Source organism: Aegilops tauschii, chromosome 7 (assembly GCF_002575655.3).
Source record: "Aegilops tauschii subsp. strangulata cultivar AL8/78 chromosome 7, Aet v6.0, whole genome shotgun sequence".
Classification (NCBI taxonomy): Eukaryota; Viridiplantae; Streptophyta; class Magnoliopsida; order Poales; family Poaceae; genus Aegilops; species Aegilops tauschii.
This window is the reverse complement of record NC_053041.3, coordinates 564,586,713-564,610,504: the sequence shown is the minus strand read 5'-3', so window position 1 is coordinate 564,610,504 and position 23,792 is coordinate 564,586,713. Positions and strand designations below refer to the sequence as shown.

At 46.6% G+C, this 23,792-nt stretch overlaps 1 protein-coding gene and 1 non-coding gene across 2 annotated transcripts; both read left to right on the top strand.

The window, feature by feature from the left end:
* The first annotated feature begins 7,155 nt into the window (after nt 1-7,155).
* On the top strand, nt 7,156-22,388 carry LOC109779667 (uncharacterized). The gene is made up of 7 exons (XM_073504429.1): nt 7,156-7,212; nt 18,546-18,907; nt 19,094-19,195; nt 19,784-19,985; nt 20,708-20,763; nt 21,639-21,762; nt 22,074-22,388. The coding sequence occupies exons 1-6, from the start codon at nt 7,156-7,158 to the stop codon at nt 21,649-21,651; spliced, it is 792 nt and encodes a 263-aa protein (XP_073360530.1). The 3' UTR covers nt 21,652-21,762; nt 22,074-22,388.
* TRNAH-GUG (transfer RNA histidin (anticodon GUG)) lies at nt 12,496-12,567 on the top strand. The gene has a single exon. It is a non-coding gene; the product is annotated as a tRNA-His (tRNA).
* Nucleotides 22,389-23,792: the final 1,404 nt, after the last annotated feature.

Here is a 23,792-nt window from a genome sequence, read left to right as displayed (position 1 = left end):
GGTTCCATGCAGAGAATGAAGAGCATCGGCGATAGCGGGTCCCCTTGCCTGAAACCTTGACACGCCAAGATTGGATTACCGGGACGTCCATTGATCATGATCCGTGTGGAGGAGGTGGCTAGCAGTCCACAGATCCAGGTCAACCACTTGTCTCCAAAGCCCAATCTACGTAAGACCTGGAGCAAGAACGGCCATTGTATGGAGTTAAACGCTTTGGTGATGTCAAGTTTGAGCAGGGCTTACGTAGATCCAGGTCAACCACTTACCGGGAAATACGTTGTAGATTTCCATATATCAAAGATAGAGGGGAATAATAATATGCATCTTGGTCACGAGCATGTAAAACTTCATGACTCCAACGCGTAGTTCGTAAGTTGTAATTCCAAAGTAAAGATCATGCAATGAGAGCTTAATTAGTTGGATACAGATTTTGACCAAACCATTTTTAGTCTAGACATATAAGACAAAGTGCTAAACTTTAATTCGAGGGCCATATTGAAGGCACACAAGGAGAATTCTACAACCCTGTCCATTTGAGTTTGATTGAAATTGGTGTTCATAATAATGAGCCAATGGTTTTGTGTGGGTAAAGGAACACTTGATACCATCATGTTGATGTGTCTTTTAGAACCAGAGGATACCTGAATAGTCTAGTCAATGTTTGGGAAGAGCCACTTACATCGACTTTTATGCGTTCAAGGAGTTTGAGTGGTTCAACATAGAATTTAAGGTGCGCGAGCCTTAAAATTAGCTTCCCTGTGTAACATGCAGTACACGTAAAATCCAAATATTGGTAGAATTTAGCATTGCTTTAGTTATAACCAATGGATTTTCTGATAATTGTTTCATGTTAATGTCGGGATGATCAAGGCGAGTATGCCAAGTTTGTTATGTGAAAGACATTCTGGGAAATTGTCTTGTACGCAACATGTGCTACAGATTTTGTAGTATGTGTAGGGCCATCCTTATGGTACATAGAGAATGTGTTTTACATATTGGTTGTATATGGTACGAAAAGATATTTCTCATCATCGTTATCATAAGTTTTTTTTAGAACATAGACGTCAGGGACGTCCGGCTTTAAATTAATAAAGCCCTCAACATAGGCAGCGTGCACAACCAAACAACCAACAACCACAACCAAACTAGTCTTCCGGGGTCCCAGACACACCACAAAAGGAAGCAGCGTAGGAATAAAGTGCATTACATGGCGTATCCAGCCAACATAAGAGCACGCAGGCTTGGAGGAAACACTTCCAAAAGGGGCTACCCATCCCTATGAGGCAGCGGAAGAGGGCGACGGGGCTCGAGACGCCGAGTAGACGGAGCGAAGGCGTGCAAGAGCATGACGATGGAGATCAGAGTCCTGTTGTCTTCCCAGCGGGGCCCATTGCTGCAAGAACAAGATGCATTTGTAGATTACGTCAGCCGGGTGAGAGGGGAACACTCCCTCAATAGTAAACTTGTTACGAATATGCCATAAAGCCCACAACATGGCCGCCGCACTTGTCCACATGACACGGCGCGAAGAACCCTGGACCAAGGACAAAGACGACACGAGCTCGGAGCGGGAGCGTGGATCCCAATCCACACCCGCGGCCTCACGGACCGCGCTCCAGGCAAAGCGCGCCAAAGAGCACCGGAAGAACGCATGGTCAGCATCTTCTGGGACACCACACAAAGCACAAGGCCCGAAGGCCGGGCCATTGCACTTGGCTATATTGATAGAAGTAGGGAGGCGATCTTGGCAAAGTTGCCAGAGGAAAACCTTGATCTTGAGAGGAATTCGAGCCTTCCAAAGCCCCGAGGCAGCCATAGGGACATGGCCGCGGGACAGCTCTCTATAAAGGGAATTGACAGTAAATTTGCCAGAGCCCGAAAGTCTCCAGGACACCGTATCCGCGGTGTTCGACAAGCGCACGTCCGCTATCTTAGCCCGTAGGCATTCCCAATCCTCCATCTCTGGCCCCGAGAGCCCCCTTCTAAAGTAGATAGGAGGCGGGGAGGAACTTAGAGCCGAAGCAACCAGTTGGTTGGGCTCGACATCGATGGAGTAAAGTTGGCCAAACTCCAACCAAAGAGGTTGTTGGCCTATCCAAACGTCATGCCAGAAACGCGTGGAGCGTCCACTATTAACCGAGAACCTCGCGCCCCTGGCGAAGAACGGTTTTAGGGATTGGATGGAGTTCTAGAAAGGAGACCCATGGGATGCTGCCTCAAAGAAATTCCCATCAGGGAAGTATTTGGCACGTAGGAGGTCCATCCAGAGGCCGGTCTCGCCCTGAGACAGCTTCCAGATCCACTTGCACATGAGTGCAATGTTCATCAACTTAGAGTTGATGATCCCGAGGCCCCCCTGGGCTTTAGGTCTACATACGGCCTGCCATTTAACCATATGGTATTTACGTTTCGGTCCCGCTCCTTCCCAAAAGAAACGGGCCCGATGAGTGTCCATTTTGGTGTGGAACCCATCATCCAGCAAGAACAGTCCCATGGCAAACATAGGCAAGGACGAGAGGCTGGAATTAGTTAAGATAAGCCTAGCCCCTGAAGACATAAATCGACCTATCCACGGGCAAACCCAGCTCACCACCTTAGTGCTGAGAGGTTCCCAATCGGCAATCGAGCATTTCTTCTCTGCGATTGGGAGGCCAAGGTAGGTGAACGGTAATTTCCCAAGTTTGCAATTAAGCAAATTGGCTACCCGCAAACTTTCGGCCGCATTTATCCCTATGGACACCACTTCACATTTGGGGAAGTTTATTTTTAGCCCAGACATAAGCTCAAAGCACTAGAAGAATGGCCTTAACCGTTGCGATACTGTGTAAGTCCGGCTCGAAAAGGAGGAGTGTGTCATCCACGTACTGAAGGTGTGACACGCCTCCTGGGATCAGATTACCGACCACTCCCCTGATGTGGCCAGCAATACGAGCTTTGTCTAGCATGGCGCCCAGGGCGTCCGCCACAAAACTAAAGAGCAACGGCGAGGCCGGGTCCCCTTGACGCAGCCCACGCTTGTTGCGGAAGAAGTTCCCTACTTCTCCATTCACCACAACCGCCGTTTGGCCCCCCGAGACCAATTGCATCATGCAATGAACCCACACCGACGAAAATCCTCGGTCCAGGAGGACTTGTCGGAGAAACTCCCAATTCACTCGGTCGTACGCCTTCTCAAAATCCAATTTCAAAAGAATGGCAGGTTGTCGAGTGCGTTTGAGCGAGTGAATGATCTCTTGGAGGGCCAACGGCCCCTCCAAAATGTTGCGACCACCTATAAAAGTCGACTGGTTCCTACTAATAATACGATGAGCTATCGGAGACAAGCGTGTAGAACAAGCCTTAGAGCAGATTTTAAACGGGACGTTAATAAGCGCTATGGGTCGAAAAAGTCTAATACAGTCCGCACCCTGTACTTTGGGGATCAAAGAGAGAACCCCAAAGTTCAGGCGAGAGATATCTACACTACCACGCATGAACCCATTACATACGTCGAATATTGGCCCTTTAAGCACTTGCCAAAACCGTTTAAACATCACCACCGGCCACCCATCCGGACCAGGGGCGGTGTCCGATTTCATCCCAAGAGCCGCCACATCAATCTCCTGGGGGAGGAAGGCCAGCCCCAAGCCCTCATTTTCCTCGTCCGTGACCCGCAACGCAGGATCCCAAACATCCGCCCGCAGCCGAGCGCGGGACTCCTCCCTAGAGCCCATCAGTTGGTTGTAGAAACTGTAAATGTGACGGACGATGTCCTGTTGGCGCAAAAGGAGCCCCTGCTCGGATTGCAGTCTCAGGATGGCGCACTTACGCCGTCGGCTGTTAGCGTATGCATGAAAGTACTTAGTGTTCGCGTCACCCTTGAGCGTCCACTTGATGCCACCACGTCTACGCCAGTACTCATCCTCTGCCCTAAGGAGGGACTCAACTTGGGCTTCTACTGCATAGCGCTGAGCCCAGTCTTGCTCCGAGAAACCCTGCGCATCCGCAACCACATCCATACGGGCCAGGTCCGCGGTCAAACGCGTTCGGAGCAGCTTATCCTCGCGGCCCTGGTTGGCCCCCCAACCTTTGAGAGCCGCACGCATTCCCACCCCTGCGGCAATCCAAAACTCCGTTGGCCCGCGCGTGTGCCCGATCCGGGCCACGCATGTCCCATTTGGAGAGAAATATTTGCTCAAAATCCGGAGACTCGAACCACGCGGTTTCAAAGAAAAAACGAGGGCTACGCTTTAACCTATCCTCCCCTGAGGAAAGGATTAAGGGGATGTGATCTGACCCGATCCTCGTTTCAGCGTGTAGGGAGCACATGGGGAATAACATTTCCCACTCCGCGGACATGAAAACCCGGTCCAGCACAGACCGCACCGGCGTTAGCTGCTTGTTGGTCCAGGTGTAGCGTGCGCCCACACGAGCCACTTCCCTAAGGGCCATAGATGCTATCGCATTATTAAACAAGGACACCCTTGTCCAGTTAATGATCCCATTGTTCTTATCCGCTCCCGAGCGGATTAAGTTGAAATCGCCACCCACAAGCAGTGGCAGGTTTCGCACACCCAAGGTCGCAACCTTCTCCTGTAGTTCACCCAAAAACTCTTGCGAGTGCGAGTGGTCGGCCGGGCCATAAACCACAATAACCTCCCACTCGCGAAGGGTCGCGCGGTGACGCACGTGTGCCGACAAGAAGAATCTACCAGCATCCCACGACACCACCTCGCAGCAAACTTGGTTAATGCCAAGCAGCAGGCCCCCCGAGTGTCCCACCGCAGGCACCCATTGCCACGCAAAACGTTCGAGCGGGTCGACAGCTAGCAGGTCCCGATGGGAAAAATCAGCCTTGATGGTTTCCTGCAAGCCAACTACGTCGATCCCCTCTTCACGAATGAAATCTTTCAGCTGGGTCCGCCTCCCAGTGTGGCCGAAGCCTCGAATGTTCCAGAAGATGAAACGCATTATATAATGCGGTTGCGGAGGCGGATACCTCGAGCGGTAACCGCTTTGGCCACACGCCGTGTCTTGACAAGACAACGGGTTGAGGGGGACGGCGCAGCCCCTGCTGCTGTGTCCTCCTGGTCGGGCCGCGCAACGGTCAACAGAGAAGCCCCTGCTTCATCTGCTGCTGGCGCAACACGGGCCGCCGCTGCCTGAGCGAGCGCGGCCTGCGCGATTTCCTTCGAGCGAATGAGAGATAGAAGTTCGCGCGCTTCACCCACATCGGACATATCAACGCCACTGTCCTCTAAAATACCCCCTAAACGCGCATCAGAATAGTCGTCGAAAATCGTAAAACGAGGCAGGGGATTACCTTCGATTTCCATGTTCTTCTGGGCCACCAGGAGTTGGGCATGTTGCAGTGCTGGAAGGTTGCCCTTGGCGCCTTTTGAGCGCGAGCTGGCCCTCTCCTGCGACGCCGGAATCTCCACCACCGCCTTGGAGCGCTTGGCCGTGGATATGGGCATCGTCTTGGTCACCTCCGCCCGAAGCGCATCAGAGGAAGGAGGGGGGACGGTCGTCGAGGTTCGCCAGCCGAACCCCCAGGAGAGGCCAGCGCCATCACTACCGGCCGGTGCAAGGCAGGCGTGCCCGCACGGACCGATGGAGGGCTCACCGGCGCCACCGGGGGAGTCTTGCGGCCCGCCGTCTTCTTGTGGATCCGCGTCCCGCCGCCACCGAGGCTGATCGCTGGGATAGGTGAGTGCGCCACGAACGCGCGCACCCCACCCACCTCCGCAAACCACCGGGGAGACGAGCATCGAGCGCCCCTCCGAGTCACAGGAGGCCGAGACGCCCTTGTCGATGTCGAGGTCGAGCGACATGTTGGAGCCATACTGGTTGAAGCCCGTTTCCTTGCTACCCACTACCACTTGACGCTCCTCCTGGTCCTTCGCAGCCCCCCCAGCAGGAGTCGCGGCCTCGGAATCCTTGTCCTTGATACCCTGCTTGTCCCAAGTCGCTGTATCGATTGAGTCATCACCCATGCTCGTGTCACGATCATTATCCTTGCCATCCGGTCCCTTGTCCAAGCTAGCAGGGGGAGGGGGAGGGGGCGCAGCACCCTGCAGACCGTCCGCCTCGGCCTCCAACCGAATAGTGTAACCCTCACTGTTGAACCACAGTTGGACGTACCCACGAAGCTTAGCCGGGGAGCGACATGCGAAACGCATCCGCACCGGTCCGAGCCCCACCAGCGACGCCTTGTCCACCTCCATGGGGCGACCAATCATCACGGTCCCAGCCATGAGGTGATCCACACGGCGGTGCTTGGGCGGCACACCCCACAACTTGACCCACACATCTGGCATGATCTCGGCCTTGGGCTCCTCCGGGAGAGATTTCTTGATTTCCGCCATGATGTTGTTGAGGGAGAGGTACAGCTTGCCACTGCGAGTCGCCATCCGCAGCATGGCCTTGTTGGGGAAGACGACCGAGAACATGTTGTCACCGATCGCCGTCACCTGCCAGTCCCACTCGCCCTCAAAGAGATGGGGGAGTTCCGCCTCCAAGAGGGGGACCGACAGCATTCCAGGCGCCACCGAGATGACCGCAGCGTCCGCCACCAGCGGGGCGCGCACCTCCTCGCCCTCCGTCTCCACGAAAGGCAAGCAGAAGAATCCCTCGCCGGGGATGGCGTTGCCCATGATCTGCAGCATTAGAGGCCGCCCCCGCGTGGGGCAGTGCGCCGACGCATGCCCCTCCTCATGGCACACGACGCAGAGGGGTTTGAAGTGGCACATGTTCTGATAATGGCCCACCCGGCCACACTTGAAGCACTCCGGCCCGTCGGACTCCTCCACTGGGATTGGGGCATCGGCCGAACCCTTCGAAGCCGCCGGCCCGGCCACTAGAGCCAGCTGCGCCGAGCTCCCCCCCTTCTGCTTCTGCTTTTTGGCTAAAGGATCCCCGATCCGTTCGTTGTTCGGAGGAAGCTGGGACTCCTTCCTCTTGAGCTCCTTCTTCTGCTCCAAACCCCGACGCCGGTACTCCTCCTTCTTCTTCTTCTCGCACTCCTCCTGCTTCTTCCTTTCTTGCTCCGCGAGCCACCATGGAGGCGGCGGCCCCTAGCCCCCCTCCTCCGTGGGGGGCGCCGGCATCTTGGATAGCGCCTTCGCCCGCAGATCTTGCTCCCGCTGGCGCTCAGCCGCTGGGATCGGAGGCGACATGGGGGGCTTCTCCACACGGCGAGATCCCATCCGCACCGCGGTCGCGAACGAGCAGGTGAGAGGGGGAGGGGGCGGAGCAGAGCAGGCGACGAGCACGATGCCCGAATCGCCGCACTTGCGAGGGGGATGCGGGGAACCCTAGCGATAGATCTAGGGCACCCGTTGGCAGCCACATCCACTTATAAAGGGGAGGGGCGGCCGCTCATCCACCACCGCACTGGGCCCGGGCCTAACCACAGGCGTGCACAAGGCCAACGGGCCAGGAAGGCCAGGCCCAAGCACTGGGGAGCGCCCCTGCGCCCCCACTGGCAAAGAAACGGGCGGGTCACCCGCTGGGCCCCCCGGCCCACGCACTGGTAAACTGGGCCACTCCGCCAGCCCCAGCAGAGGGGCAGGCCCGTTCATCGTCGACTGCGGAACCCTAGCCAGGACCCGCGGCTCCCTGGCAGGGTCAGCCCCGCCACCGCCGCCGACCCCTGTCGACGTCGGCGAGCTCACCGAGTCCGAAGGCGGCAAAGCCGGCACCAAATCACGGCGCCCCACCTCCTGCAGGATGCGCGAGCGGCCTATTGGGCCCGCATCCACACCCCTTGGCGGCCGCCAGATCTGCGACGCCAGGCGGCGCCCGCCATGCCCACCAGGAGCAAAAGCACGCCGACAACCAGCCACGAAGGAGCCCCCAAGCTCCTCCGCACGGGCGACATAGTCACCCACCGAGCACGCCGCCCGCGGCCTCGGCGAACCACCACCACTTACCTGGCTACTTACCTGGTTGACCTCCTCATCGTCATCGTCGGAGTCGACCCCCGCCAACGCCCAGAACCTGCTGCCGGAGGGGGACGGGCCGGGGGACCGCCCATCGGACGGAGCACACCACCGCGCACGCCCCTCGGCAGACCGAACCGCCGTCCAGCCGTCCTCCGCCGCCAGGGGACCCCCCCCCCCCCCCCGCGCCGTCGCCAGCGGGGTCGCCTCCCGAATCGCCTGACCGTACGAGAGCTGTTGGGTCACTCTCCATCTCTTTATCATAAGTTTTGATATGAAAACTATTTTAACAGATATCTCTATAGTTTAGTAGAGTACGAGTTGAACAAGGATATGTCAAAAACATACTTAATGTCACTCAAGTACCCATAGAGATAATAATATGACCCGAGTTGAGCCAACAATTATATCCTCTTTCATTAATGTCACTCAAGTACCCATAGAGATAATAATATGACCCGAGTTGAGCCAACAATTATATCCTCTTTCATTAGATTGACCCCCTAAGAAATCTATCTATATATATACTTGAGTTTTTTCATTATGAAAATCTCTATTGTTGTGTGTGTGTGTCTATATATATATATATATATATATATATATATATATATATATATATATATATATATATATATATATATATATATATATATATATATATATATATATATATATATATATATATATATATATATTGAAGACTTGAACCTTTATCCTTGAGGTCCTTTGCATCCTAGGAATTGCTGATACAAATAACCAGATATCGTGGGGTGCGGCATAACTCTGTGATATGCCTTTCTCGTGGTTTGAGTTTCTAGACTTCATACCTCGTTTTGCGGGCACTAGGAGATTCATCCTCCAAGTACTCTTATTTAAGATCTTGATGGATATGATGCCTTATGATGTACTATAAGGCAACATTTTGTTGGTCTGTCAGCAACGTGGCTCCATATGGTCGTGGCTTGTGCAGCCATGGGTCCCGCCGCTCTTTGGGTCGCTACCATTTGTCTTCCACGTCGTGCGGTGAGGCCGATGGGGTTGCTCTGCCGGGAGCATGCTGATAACGTGTTAAAGTAGAGAGAGAGAAGAGTTTTGTATATTGATGATGACATGTTATATATTTATAGCCCCTGATGGGACGCGACTGTTACGAGAGTTGCACCGGTTGCCTAAAGTAACCGCTCGATGGTTTGGACAAGTGGAGATATAACCCTTAATTAACATGCGTCACTTAATCCTAGCATCCCCTTCGGCCATAAGGAAGCTCCTCTCTTAGCTAGTAAGGAAAACCAGCAGATTATTAAGCATCCCGGACAGAGAATTGTTAGTCAAAGCAATGAGTGTTTTGCTAAAAGAGGCACCACCAACTGTTTCTTTTTTAAATTCTTCTAAGAATCGTTGTTTTGCATTTCGGGTCGGGGACAATGCTGCAAAACGAAGGAACTTTGACAGATCAGAGACAAAAAAGATCTACGCGCAAGTGTGCGTGTATCTAACTATCTAATCAGGTGTTTCTTGGACCTCACACCTCAAGCCTGGACTGGACATTCTTTCTGGAAAGAGTTGGAGCGGGAGGCCTACATGTTCCTCTTGAAATGCTCCTTTTCTCTTCTTCTTCTTGGACGAAATCTGAACAGATCAGGAGCAAGCACTAATTTTTGCACATAGGGACGTCTGGTACATTGAGACCGCAGCTTTTGTGGCTAATCTCAGTACAGTAGGGAGATGGGCCACCATTATGGAAAACGGAAAAACTAACGCCCACACGTGTGGGTGTTTGCACATCGCCCACACGCCTCCATCACCACTCATTTTGCCACGTATGAACAGATAACATCAACAGAAATCTTTTTAATTTTCGGCTTAAAAATGTTTTATCTCCTAATTAAAAATCCGTTTTCACCATTAAATCCGTTTCGACGAGATCTTCAAAACTAGACCCCATGTTGATATGTTTCGACGAAATTTTTTTTTTGCCCAAAAGTTGCCATGATGTTTACACTGTAGTTGCCATGGTGCTTAAACTAACGTTGCCATGTGGCAATTTTAGTTTGTAGATCATGGCAATTTTAGTTTTTCGATGATGGCAATTCCAGTACTTTGACCATGAAAATATTTTTTTGTATGAACCATGACGATTTTAAGTGCATGTATCATGACAATTTTAATTTATGATGCATGGCAAGTATAGTTTCTTAATTCCCCGTTTTATAATATGTCAAAATTTACTTTTAAATGTGGAAGAAAATAGCTGAAACATATCATGGCAACTTCAGTGTAAACATCATGGCAATTCATGTGCAATAGACACAGCAACTTTTAACCCAAAAAAAGTTTCGTCAAAATATATTGATATGAGATCTAGTTTCGAAGATCTCGTCGCGAGGGATTTAATGGTGAAAACGGATCTTCAATCAGATTTTTCATTTAAGAGATAAAACATTTTAAAAACAGAAAATCCAAAAAAATTTCCACATGCATGCATGCGATGACATGGCGTAGTCTGTATGCTATAGCGCATGTGGGCGGGTTTGGCTCCCACCACACGTGTGGGCGTTAGCGTTGTCCATGGAAAATTAGGAAACCCCAAATCATCCTCTCTCTCTCTCTGAGCAAAAAGTTCAGTGGCCCTCGAATTAGGACCAGTTTCCACCATAATCGTCTTTTATAAACCATGCAAATATTAGTTAGAGCATCTCCAACAGCCGTGCTATATAAGCGCCACGCTTAAAAGTTAGTCCTTTTTACGCGTGCTACCGCTCAAAAACCGCGCGCACGACATATCTAGTTCAGCGCGGGCCAAAACGCCATAGCACGCCGCTTATTTGCTGCGCCTGCTCCCACGCGCTGGACTCTCGAGCGCTCGCTCGCAACTCCACCTGCCCCATCCAGCCACTGGCATGCGCCGCCGCCGCCTGCGCCACCCCATTTCTTCCGGCGACCGTTCCGGCGCTTTCTCGGCCTATCCCCGCGCCGCCGCGGCTTCCTCCGTCTCCCTCTAGTCACCACTGCCCGTCGCGCGCGGCAGTCCTCCGACGAAGCCCACTGCCGCTCGGCGCCCGCAAGGTGTTTGACAAAACGCCCGCAAGGTATGTATTGCTTCAACTTCACATTTTTACATGAATTTGATGCATGTTGTTTGTAGTTTTTATAGCCTAATTTAAATTGAATATTGTAGATGAGTTCGCCGTATGATTCTTTCGAAGAAGAATTTGATATGGAAGAGGAGGAGGATCTTGCAATGATCCTAGCTATGCACATTAATAAAAAACCGAAGCACGGTGGCGGCTAGAAAAGATATGGAGAGAACTTTTAGGATTTTGCAAGCCCAATTTGCTATTGTGAGAGGACCGGCTAGATTTTGGAATCAAAAGATGCTTTGATACATCATGCACGCTTATGTGATCATGCACAACATGATCATCGAGAATGAGCGTGGCCAAGATATATACTACTCTCATTATGAGCTCTTGGGACATCCCGTGCGAGTGCGGCGGAGGGCTGAAAGGGTGGCCCGTTTTATTGCCTCCGATCATGTCATTCGATGTCCTGAAACGCATGATGATCTTCAGAAGGATCTCATTGAGGAGTGTTGGGCTTGGAATGGCCGACAAAAAGCATCATGATTTATGCGTTTGATATTGTATTGTTGAACTATTTGTTGTATTGAAAGATAAACTATTTGTTTGAGTTGTAATAATGAAATTGAACTATTTATTGTTGATTTATTTTATTTGTGTTTGATCTTCTTGCTTGTGTTTGGAGCGCATATGTTGTTTGTGCTAGCACGCGCTGCTGGAGCTATGCGTGCGCTGCATTTTACCACGGGTGCTAGAGCCAGCGCTTCCCGCCGCATCAAACTAAACGATCGACGCGCTGAAAACTGATTTTTAGCATACCGCGTGTTCGGCGGCTGTTGGAGATGCTCTTATCGAAACAAGAAAAAAGATCGGACATTCGACAGAACTGGTTGCCGAAATCTCGGTACATTTCAGCGATGGCCGATATAACTGACAAGAACCGACATGGTGGGCCCCGCTCTGCGGTACGTAGTACCCTGTAGCGGCGTACATGTACATCACATGTACGTGCATCTGGCGTAGGAAACGGACCATTGTTCACTCACGCTCCGTGTGGTACAAAAGCGATCCACGGCGTACTGAGCCACGTCCACTCGTATCCGTTTGGCTGGCCAGGACCAGACAAATACAGTACTATACACGCCATCGTCGTCGATCACCATCTGATGTGCTGCTACTACTACGTTTTTTACGGTTATTACTCGTACTGTCGTACAGTCACTGATGGTTCCCAACCAGAACTAGTTATGTTTGCTGTTACTGTTGCTGCCACCAGCCTAGCCTACAACTGGTCACTGATAGTTCAGGTCCCATGCAACTAGTACTAATTTTAGCTGTAAGAAAAAAAAATAGTACTACTAATTTGTGTCATGTTCGAGCGTAAAGTAGAACGTGCTGCTTGCGGCATTGCATGGGGGTAGAAAACAACCTAGATTATTACTCGACCCACAATAATTATTAAATAAATTGACAGAAATTCAATAGTAAATAATGTGGCTGTAGTTCAGTGGTTAGAATTCCATGTTGTGGCCGTGGAGACCTGGGCTTGAATCCCAGCAGCCACACATCTTTTTTTTTTTTTGGGTCGGCCCTTGAAAAAATAAATCCACTAACAGGTAAATAAAACATGGGTTTCTCAAAAAAGAAACATGGAAGGAAAAAAAAGCAGATGCATTTTGTATAGTACACTAAATACACACGAACTTTTTACATTTATTACGAACAAGATAAAACATTCTGGCCCCAGCTTCGCGTGAAAAGCGCGCACAAACTGCGGCAACCAAAGTGACACTTGTAGATGCGTCTCATATTCATAATCAATCACATGCAGCGGAGAAGGATGATGGATCCGTTGGCACTTGGTAGGACAGGAAGGGAACGAACAAGAGAGGCAGCCTTGCTCGCTCGCCCAAGGCTCCGAGCATAATAACATACCGTACCACATAACAATTGTGTTGACGGAGGAAATCACACACAGACAAGTTAGAAATATTTAGCAAATGAGGTAATAACACCGGTGGTGCTTGAACTTATCATGGATGTTCACTTTAGTGCACGAACTTGAAAAATACGCCAAACTGGTGCTAAAACTTGACATGAACGTGCAAATACGGCACTAATCCTTTTTGTAGACATAAAGTGTGCTGACATGCCATCGTATTTGGCTGACATGGCATAGGGGCCCACTTGTAGAGACGAAAAAGAATTTTAGCTGAATTCCACGTGTGTATGACTACTGGTCCCGCCCTGTCAGTGCATGATGAAAATTTGAAGAAAAACAGTGGACACCAGGAATTGAATACGTGTAAGCGGTATGTGCTAACCACTCTATTGGATACGTCTAACTGGAAAATTATGGCTCCTTTTTTTAGGCACGAAAATTATGGCTCATTAGTCTTAATGTACTGTAAGGTAAACCCTTGCGCTACATAAATGGGTTTCGGTTAGTGTAGCCCATTTAACACATCTATAATATAAAATAATATAATTTTCTTTTAAAAATTAAGGTTCATAAATTTTATTTTCATTATCCAAACATTTGAGTAATTATACGCACATCTTCGTAATTCATAAGTATGTTGTTTATGAAAAAATTTGTATAATTAAAAATTATTCATAATTTAAGATTAAAATGTATATATGAATATTCACTCATGGATTGTATTTAAATTATATAAAAATTAAGAATATAAGCCAAATTATACACCAGTGAATATTAGTAAATGTTGTAATTCATAAATTTCTATAAATTAAATATAAGCCACACATGCATAATTTTTTTGTATTCACAATTTAGTATTTTCTAAATCATAGGTGAATATTTCTAAAAAATACAGGAACATTTTTAGTAAGTTATTCTATTGCATACATTTATATATTTATTTTGTGTGCGCATGAATATTTGTATACCACGGGGTTGTTGATTATGTACCACAAATATTTATAACCCATGACATGGCATGGTGCCTGGTTTATAGATTTTTCAAAATAATACATGCACATGAATATTTGTTTACCATGAAGTAATTAATAGTACCACACGAATATTTGAATCTAAGTTTATTATTATGATTATAATCTACTGATGTTAAAGTGTCAAAATGCAGAGTGGTAGGATTTGTATTACTGTGATTATAATTTATACAAACTTTTAGAGTTTTTGTAAAAAAAATATGTTTTTTAAGACAAGTAAAAAAAATTATATGTGCTAATATGAGAGAAGTAAAAAATTAGTATGTGCTAAATGGGCAGTACTAACTGCAGCCCATTTAAGAAGCACACGAATTTTACCTTACAGTACATTAACAAAAGGGGCGAAATTTGGGACATAAGGCTTTCCGGTGGAGTGGCTAGCACAAGATATTAGCGTACTGACAGCGGGACCCACTAGTCATAAAAACATGATTTTCAACTAATAAACTTTTTTCGTCTCTACAAATGGACCCTATGTCACGCCAGCGAAATACGGTAGCACAGTTTACGTCTAAAAATGGGATTAGCACCGTATTTGCACATTCATGCCAAGTTTTAGAACCAGTTCGGCGTATTTTTCAAGTTCAGGCACTAAAGTGAACATCCATGACAAGTTCAAGCACCACTGGTGTTATTACCTCTTAGCAAATTCTTACAAAGAACAAGCGTGAATGCCAACAAAAAATGGTTCAAAGAATATAAGCTCGTTGGAAGCCCCCGCGCAACAGGTTCACCGCCTATGGTTGGGAAGATGTTGTGACCATCCTCCTAGAGGAAGTAGTGAAAGCCGATGATCCGTCGTCGACACTGTAGTCCATTAGAAGCGCGCGGTCGTTTCAGAAGCTTCCTAAAAGATGTATCACCCCTCACCCGGTGTAGGTTCACAAAGAATTATGTTTCGGAGGCTTATTCCCCTGTACGGTTCTGCATGAAATCGCCGAGAGTGGGATAACGGAGAACACAGCACAAAAAACTTGGCAAGCTTGTGTGAGTTCAAATTTGGTGTACAATATGTGTCTATCCCTAGACTCTCTTGTTTGCATACTTTCAACAGAGAGATGGCGCATGGGGACACATCTGAAAAGCACAGAAAACTACAAACTGCCATGCGCTGAAAGAAAACTGGAAAAGTAAGGAACGTGTCATCAACGAGCTCGGGCATTGACACGTATACCCAGAGTATTAGCAGTGCATTGCTCAGCATTTTTTTTAGTTCTTTCAACAAGCCACGTAACATTAGCTTGAACTCAATTCATGAAAAGCGATGGACGCATTCTGTGGCGAGTTGAGTCAAGTGAGTGTGTGTGTGCATTGTTGCTCCCTTTTCCTCATGCTACAAGTACAAGTAGAACAACTCATCTTATATATTGGTATTTCTTCTCCTCAACTAGCAGTATGGGACTACACTTGTCTTGAAAGTTAAATGGGGTGAATAGGGACCCTAGAGGAGGTGTCTATACTTGGGCTTCATGCCTTAATAAATTTTAGTATTTTCAGATGCTTGATGAGAGCAAAATCATAAGTTTGTGTGATTCAATGGTTTTGCAGCACATAGAATTAGTACATATCCACACAACACCAAGCAAGCAATAATAATCAATGCAAATCATTATGAAATTAACAACTATGTGATATTTCTGCCGTCCTCAAGAAATGTTTGATCACCATAAATAACACAGCTGGCTTGTCCTTAGACTTACTAATGATTGGCCCTTTGTTGCACTCTTACACGTTTTTATTTTATTGTTACTCACATTTCATTGCAACTCCACCGTCACAAACCGTAACATTGTCACGTCGTTTAGCATTTAGGGCGATCTTTACTATTTTTGCACTTAGCAATTCATTAAGCTTCTTGTGGGTCGATATGTTTACTTATTGAAAAGATCTACCATTAATTGCCTACACTTATGGTCACAAGTTACTCTCCACCAGACCCTCGAAGAACCCTAGCATCATCCCTAACTCATCCTTTGGGGTATTGTATACATGGTGACAATGGTTTACATAATCTGGTACTCCCTCCGGTCCTTTTTAGTTCGCATATAAGATTTGTCTGAAGTCAAACCTCGTAAACTTTGACCAAATTTATAGAAAAAAATACCAATATTCAGAATGTGGAATCAACAACATTAGATGCGTCATGACTTCAATTTTCATATTGTATAAATTTAGCATTGTAGTTGTTAATATTTTTTCATATAAATATGGTCAAACTTTACGAAGTTTGACTTCAGACAATTCTTATATGCAGAGTAAAAAGGACCGGAGGGAGTACAAGCTTCTGATGGAAACCGCCAAATAAGGGCAATATTTGAAGAGCTTAGTGGTTGTCACATGATTCTGTTTGATTGTCCTTGTTTGTGGATAACACACTCTAAGAGACTAGTAATGATGTGCCACATAAGGATGGTCTATTAGCAGGATACCCAAAACTACCATATAAAACATAGTCAATCGTAAGATATTGAGGTGTCTATAGAGTATGATTCCTTCATATCACAAAATACACATCGCTTTGACAAGCCTTAATGTAAAAAAATATCAACAACAAATGTTATTTTAAATATTTAGATCAAAAACTTGTAAATGAAATGTTTAGATTTATCTCAAAAAGTATATTTATAATATAATAACTTTCTTGTGTTATTCTAATCGATGGTGTAGAATAGTTCTACACGCATAGTATATTTTCACAAAATATATTAAAGTTGTGTACAAAAGTAGTAATTTTGGAATAACCTTTTTTACTAGCCAAGCCACAGATTTTCTACATTATTCTTTACTAGATACCAAGGTTGGAAAAAGCGCTAGGCGTAAACGAGGTGGTTGGCCTTCACCTAGCGTCTAGATGGCGCTTAAGCGCCCTAGGCACATCCTAGGCGAACATATAATTTGGATAGCAGGGTGTTTTAGGGTTTTTTATGTGTACCTATATTAACTTGGAGCAAATAAGTGAGTAAACTACCAAGTACTGCCATTGAAATATAACCATTTTGGCATATTTGTGCAATAAAGCACGATTTCACATTTCAACGGGCAATTTTTTTTGCTTCTCCTGCCTAGAGTTTCGTTAATGCCCTAGCCGAGGCGTTTGGTCATTGGCTAGCGCCTAAGCGTGCCTAAGCGCCTCCTAGGTACTGCCTTTTCCGACAGAGCTAGATACACAAATTTACTACATTGTAGAGAAAACTTTTTGTACACAATTTGGATAGTAAAGAAATCATTCCAAAACTACTACTTTTTGTACACAACTTTACTACATTTAATATAAATTTACTAGGGGTGTAGAATAAATATAGTACACCCTAGCTTAGATAGCACTAGTGTGTGTATGCGTATGTTTGTGGAAATTAGTGGTCAAAAGTTAATATTGAAGACCATATAAATATCCAAAAAACCATGAATTTTTGAATCAAGGGAGTACCTCGTAAACACTCCCTCTCTCGCACGCCCACAATAAATGTGAATATTGGGATGCCATCGAGGTCTTTCCATTGCAAAGTGTGGCTCCACTATCCGCCGGATAGTGGACGATGGACTGCCTGGCTCCATCTGATACAACCATCCTCGCAGAAACATATGTGGCCGCCAGCTTGGCCTGAGGTCAATTTGCGTCAGTTTTGATTTCGATGTCTTACCTTGAAACCACGTTACAAAACGGACAATCTAGCATTATCGTTTTGTTTGGACATATACTTAATGAGAAGACTTTTCAAAAACCAACTCGAGAGAACAAAGGCTTTGAAGCCAAAAAAATTGTTGTAAATATACGTTACGACAAACATAACTGTAACAAAGGCATCCTTAGCGGACAAAAACACTACACTGATTTGATTTCCTTACCATGGCCAGTAGGCAGCAAAGGGTCGGGGGTAGGGCGTTGAACCCATTCTACTCTTTCATTTTACTGATGAATTCTTGCGCATGGCCTTTCCCGGCCAGGAACAACACGATAAGTATAGAAGAACAATCAGAGCACCCGACATGACGTAGTTGTGGAGAAAAAACTAGGGGATGGCTATACTCACCGAATAGTATGCAATATGTAGGTACCATATATGGAAACAACACTTAACATGCAAGGGGACCCATGCCCCCTCCTCCATATGCGTGAGATGTCCTTAATTGTTAAGCTTAAATCCAGGAATATGTTAGTTGGGAGCCACCCAGCCTCCTCACCGCTCTTGATTCCTGGCCGTCGGATCTGTTGTCTGATGCGTTTTTGACCGTGTGATCTCGCTCGGGAGAGATCTGGGCCATTGGATCAAGCCAGATCACTGCTACAATGAATAGTAGCGTCCATCTGGTTTTTCTTACTGGTTTTGTTTACTCCAGAATTACTGTCTTACCTCGCTGACGTGTGGGGTCGATCCCTGGTGGGCCGCGCTGGTCAGCGACTATGTCTACGAAGTGGCGTGTGCGGTTCGTCGGCGCCCTCAAGACGAAAAGATCTACTGCCACCGCCTGATATTCCTGTGAACCGCTGAGGGCATTTGTGAGATTTCACCTAAACCTGGGCCAAGTGGCTTCTCATCATTGGTTGCTCCCTCCTCAATCGGTGAGACAGGTAGGGCTGCGTCTCTCCCTCGCATCTCTCTCTCGTGTTGACGCCGCCGCCCCCTCCCCTTCTCTTCGTTGCCTTCCCTCGCGCCGCCGCCCGCCGAGAAGCAACACGGCCACTACTGCTCCGCGTCGGGCCGAGCTTGCCACCGCCGCCGCTCTCCGCGTCGAACTTGCCACCGCCGCCGCTCTCCCCGTCGTGCTCGTTCCTCACCACCGGCCCTCGGGTTGTGGAGGGGCAACAGGTAGCGGTGGAAGAGGAGATCGACCACCAACTGCTGCCGCCCGTCCTCCTGCTTCGCCATCAACGGGAGGAGGACCGGAGCGTGTCCTCAAGTTCGTGCTCCTCCGGGAAGAGGGCAAACCGAGGTGAGCCGCCTCAGATCTGTCGCGCTCCCACCGCCTTTCCTTCCCTTTTTCACCCATCGCCGCCACCGACGCCGCTGCTCTCCCCGTTGGGAAGACTGTGTAGACTGCTAATCGCGTCGTTGCTCCGCAGAGACGAGCACGCGATGCCTTGCTCTTCTGGTGGGTTTCTGACGATTTGAATCTCAGAGCCAGGCAAGTGTGGGAACAAGGAGATGAGTTTCGTGGAGACGGTGAGCAGAACGGAGACAAGGATGGCGACTTGATGCTCCTTGGAGACGTCCTCTGGAGGTGATTTTTTTCTGGGCCTTTTGTTTACTATATATCAATTGGATCCGCATGCAGCTGCTATTCGTGTTGTTGTTCAGCTAGGTCATGTTGTTTAGGTTCATATATACACTACTTAATTAGGTTCATGAGATGGTTCACTGTTGGACTGGGTGCCATGGGATCTCAGGTTATGGAATTTGGGGTGTTTTGGTTGTCTGATGCTTTTAGTTTCAACTTAACTTTGCTTTAGAAACGGTCAATTGGACATAACAACTGTTTGTATATTAGTGAAATATACGGAGTGGGGATCTCTTTGTTATTGTGGCAGCTGTTGGATTGGGTGTTATGGCATCTGGTGATCGGATGCAGTTAGTCTTGGCTTGTTTTTGCTTGATAAGTGACTGATTTGGGTTTGATGGATAGTTTTACTATTGGCAGTATATACGGAATGTGGATCTCTGGGTTGTCATCTCAGGTTCAGATGTTTTGGATGTTTGGCTGATCTGACGCTGTTAGTTTCGGCTTATCTTTGCTCCAAAAATTGGCAGTATATAACGCCCTCACCCCTGCTTATCTCGCCTAACTCATTCCTTCTTTATTGCACTCGAGGATCGTTGGTGCGTGCTCCCCCTGTTACACGGCGCTTAGGAGAAGGAGAGGCATGGTCTCCAGCAAAAAAAGACGAGGAAGAAGTGAGATGCTGCTAGCCCCTTGGCCTGCTGCATCTCCAATCGGCGCTTGCAACAGGAGAACCACATCCCTGGCCTCTCCATGCCCCCCCGAGCGCCAACCTGTAGGCTACAACGACAAGGTGAGGCGGGCCCCTACTCAGAAAAAACAGGTTCAGGAGGTGTTTATCCTATATATGATTCAGTAACTTGCACTCTAATCTCATTTGTCTTCTTCTCATTGGGCATGGTGTCTTTAGGTTATCAAAGGGAATTGAATATGGCTGTTGACAATTCAGATTGTGGGCAGCTAAGAGTTTAGAATTACTCATGTAAATTTTTGCTTATAAATAATATAATGACGCAGTAGTAGCCCCTCCTATCTTTTGTCAACAATGGTGTGATACTAAGATTTTCACTGCAGTAGCATCCGTATCCAATGTAACTCGGCTATAGGTTATCCAAAGTAATGATGTCTATTACTCTGGTTGATTTGCGATATGGTGTTGTGGACCCATGTGCACCTGAGCTTTGCTACTTTCTCTAATTACCATGAAATTTGTACACATGAGCATAGCATTCCTATGCCATTGTCAAGTGCTACTCCAAACACCATTTACTGCTTTAAAATATCTCTCAACTTGGATAGAGCATCCTGAAAGGTCAAGATTTGCTCAACATGATTTTTTTTACTATGAGGAGCCTTACTTCTAGCACTGGGTTTTGATTGTCTGTTGTTTTGTACATCTTTTATCTATATGATTTTAATCTTAAGAAAGAGCATATTCTGGACTCACAACAAATTGGATAGAGCATCGTGCAAGGTCTCTGATGTGCAGATGATATTTCAGTGCTCGATGTGCAGCTTATTTTGTCGACATCGCGGTTACAGTTTGCAATATTAGACCTACTTGTATCAAGGTATGGTTGACCATAACTGAACTTTGAATTTGTTTATACAGTATACATTATGCGCTTCATCCAATAAAAAAATGAAATCCATGTGTTGCTTTGGCTCTCTTGATAGCAATTAATTACGTATATTCAATTGGCCTTCTGGTTGACTAGCATAAAAGGTCATTCTATTTTTGATGTGAGTTGTCCTCCTATGCATGTCCTGGAGGCTTTGCTTCCCAGGTTTATTGCTTTTGCAATTTAAAGTTTTGAAGCACTGCCCCACAGTTCTTTAATTAGTATTTAACATTACAAACAGGAATTGGAATATCATGGTTTTTCACTAGAAATAATAGCACATTTAGCTTATATGTAAACGAGCTTTGCAATCTGTTGACGTCTACCTGTTCGTGCTCTGTAGTCTATCGTCTGATGTGCTCATGAACCTCATACACGTAAATATGCCTGCCTGGGCCTATGATCAATGTGTGATGTCGTTGTGTGCTCCCCTGTGCATTATCCTGTTATGATCAATGTGTACTGTAGTTTGATATAGGTTCAAAAAATACTGTACTGTAGTTTGATATAGGTTCAGAAAATACTGTACTGTAGTTTGATATAGGTTCAGAAAATACTGTACTGTAGTTTGATATAGGTTCAGAAAATACCGTACTGTAGTTTGATATAAGTTCAGAAATTATTGTACTGTAGTTTGATATAGGTTCAGAATGGAGTGGCGGAATTTACTGTAATGTAGTTTGTTAGGAACAATACTTGATATATGGTTAGGTGCAGATTTGGAAGTGCTGTTGTAAAATATTGTACAATAAATAATATGCATTTTCATTAACAATAGTTAGCGTTTTTAGTGACAAGTAACAATTGTGCACTTCTACTTGCAGGGGAAAATTCTAATTTCTTTACAGCGGTGTTTGAACAAAATGGCATATTCCGTGGGCTGGATGATAGAAGGCCATTTTGTTGAAGCACTCAAGAGGAGTAATACTATTGTGATGCCAACACATGGTGAATGAACTTTATATTTTGTAATGCTCTAAATCCTGCACTGTGCTGGTTTGTTTCTGATCTAAACATGTCTTTTGGCTAGCTCTAGATTTAGCCTGAACCTTAATTCTTTGTTTGGTCTGAATCTTGCCTGAATCACTTCCTCCAGCTCCTGAATTTAGCTATGAATTATGTCATAATTTACCTATGACTTATGCCTGAATTCTGTGCTCGTGGGAATGTTGTTGTTGGAAAGTTTTGTTGTATTCTGTGATGTAAAAAATAGATCATGCTAAAACATAGGATGTCTTGCTGTTAATTTTTATTTGCAGCGTCTTCGCCGCCGGCCGTATGCTGCATCGGCGACTGGCTGCGGCAGCAGAGGAGCGCATGTTGCCGCCGGCCATACGCTGCATAGGTTGCGGCAGCAGAGGACGCAAGGCCATCGAGGGCGCATGACGCGGAGGCAAGCGGGCAGCTGTCCATGGGACGTCGCCGTGCTATATGCTCTGTTGTGTTCGTGCTCGTGAAGTGTCGAGCTATCCTTTTGGTTTCAGTTAGGTGCTTTCAGTTCAATTAGGCTACTGTCAGATAGAGTGCTTTTAGTTTCAGTTAGTTTAATATATAAAAGGGGACTTTTCTGCAAATATTGCTGGGGTGTGGATGGGACTATGACCAACGTGGCGTCCAATGTGGCAATTGCGGACTCGATTTGTGTACAAGTGAACCCGCAAAACATGTTTAGTGACTGGTTTGTCTCAATTTTCAAGTTTTTTTACGAAATTATACCCACAGCGCAAGTTGGTGTACTGTAGATGTATTTAACTTTAATTATAACATCGGGGCCGGCACCCTCGCGCCAAGGCGCGTTCCCGATCTAGTATCAAATATTACTCAAAGTTCAAGCATAAGTCTCCTTGGCCCTCCTCAACATTCTTCATCAAGCCCCACCACTAATCTAGAGTTCTATTATATGAACCTGTAGCCAACAGAGGCACCTCTATTTCCAAACAACAACCAAAAAGCTTCACAACATTATGGTGAATGCTTTATGATAGTATGGCAACCTCATTGATAAATCGATCCATGTTAGTTTGCTTTACTAGTTTTGAAATTTAAATTTCCGACACATATTGATCATACACAGTCCCCTTATAAATTGTGCCATGTCCTCAGTGGACAAGAATACATCCGACATCAAATTTTTTGGCTTCGTTCTCCAATTCCTTCACCAATATTATCTTTATTTTATTTGTAGCACTTTCATCGAACATTAGTTGTCCAAGAGCAAGCCTTAATTTTTCTTTAAGTATGCACTCGATGAGTATAGTTGCACATAATGCAAGAATTATGGCACCAATACCAAATCCAATTGCAATACTTATGCATGCAATATGAAGAATTTCGAATTTTCCAAACCGTGAATGTTATTCAAGTAGTTAAGCTCAGTGATAACTTACCACATAATTAGGTTGTGTCCCTTAGCAGATGTCACACATGTCCCTTTTGTTGTATCCATGAGTGCAATCTTTGCAGCTAAAGCCTTCAGGATGGTCCCCGCATGTCCCATGCAAATGTTTGGCAATGAGTACTCTTTATATTTGTAAATATAATATGGAGTTGAGCATGAAAGGATGCATTAGATCACTATAATTTACAATGTTATAACCATTGCTACAAAAAGCATTATTTTCGCTTACTTGTAGTTTCTAGTTTAAATCTTTCACTCCTACCCTTCCAATTCTTGGTTTAATTCAACTATCTTTTGAATTTTCATGGAAAAATATAGGGCGCTTATAGGCGCCGGCGCGCCGGCCGAACCGTTCGGCCGGTCCAGCCTGGGCCGTTCGATCTGCATAATACGGAGCCCCGTGGAACCGTTTGATCATGCTCGTATCACTGTAGACTCGGTCGTCGTCGTCGTCGCCCTTGCGAATCCCCCGCTCGCCCCCGCGAATCCCACGCACCTCCTCCCCCGCCTGAATCACTACCCCACTCCAGCGCGCCCCCGCACCTCCTCCCCTGTCACCGGCTCACCGCTGCCTGCCGGA

What these genes read in the sequence shown, in the direction of transcription:
- LOC109779667 (XM_073504429.1), top strand. Translation starts at nt 7,156, where the DNA reads ATGGGGGGCTTCTCCACACGGCGAGATCCCATCCGCACCGCGGTCGCG. An exon ending in CTTGGAGACGTCCTCTGGAG is followed by an intron (nt 19,196 to 19,783) that starts GTGATTTTTTTC and finishes ATTGCACTCGAG; the next exon opens with GATCGTTGGTGCGTGCTCCC. An exon ending in CTGTAGGCTACAACGACAAG is followed by an intron (nt 19,986 to 20,707) that starts GTGAGGCGGGCC and finishes CTCGATGTGCAG; the next exon opens with CTTATTTTGTCGACATCGCG.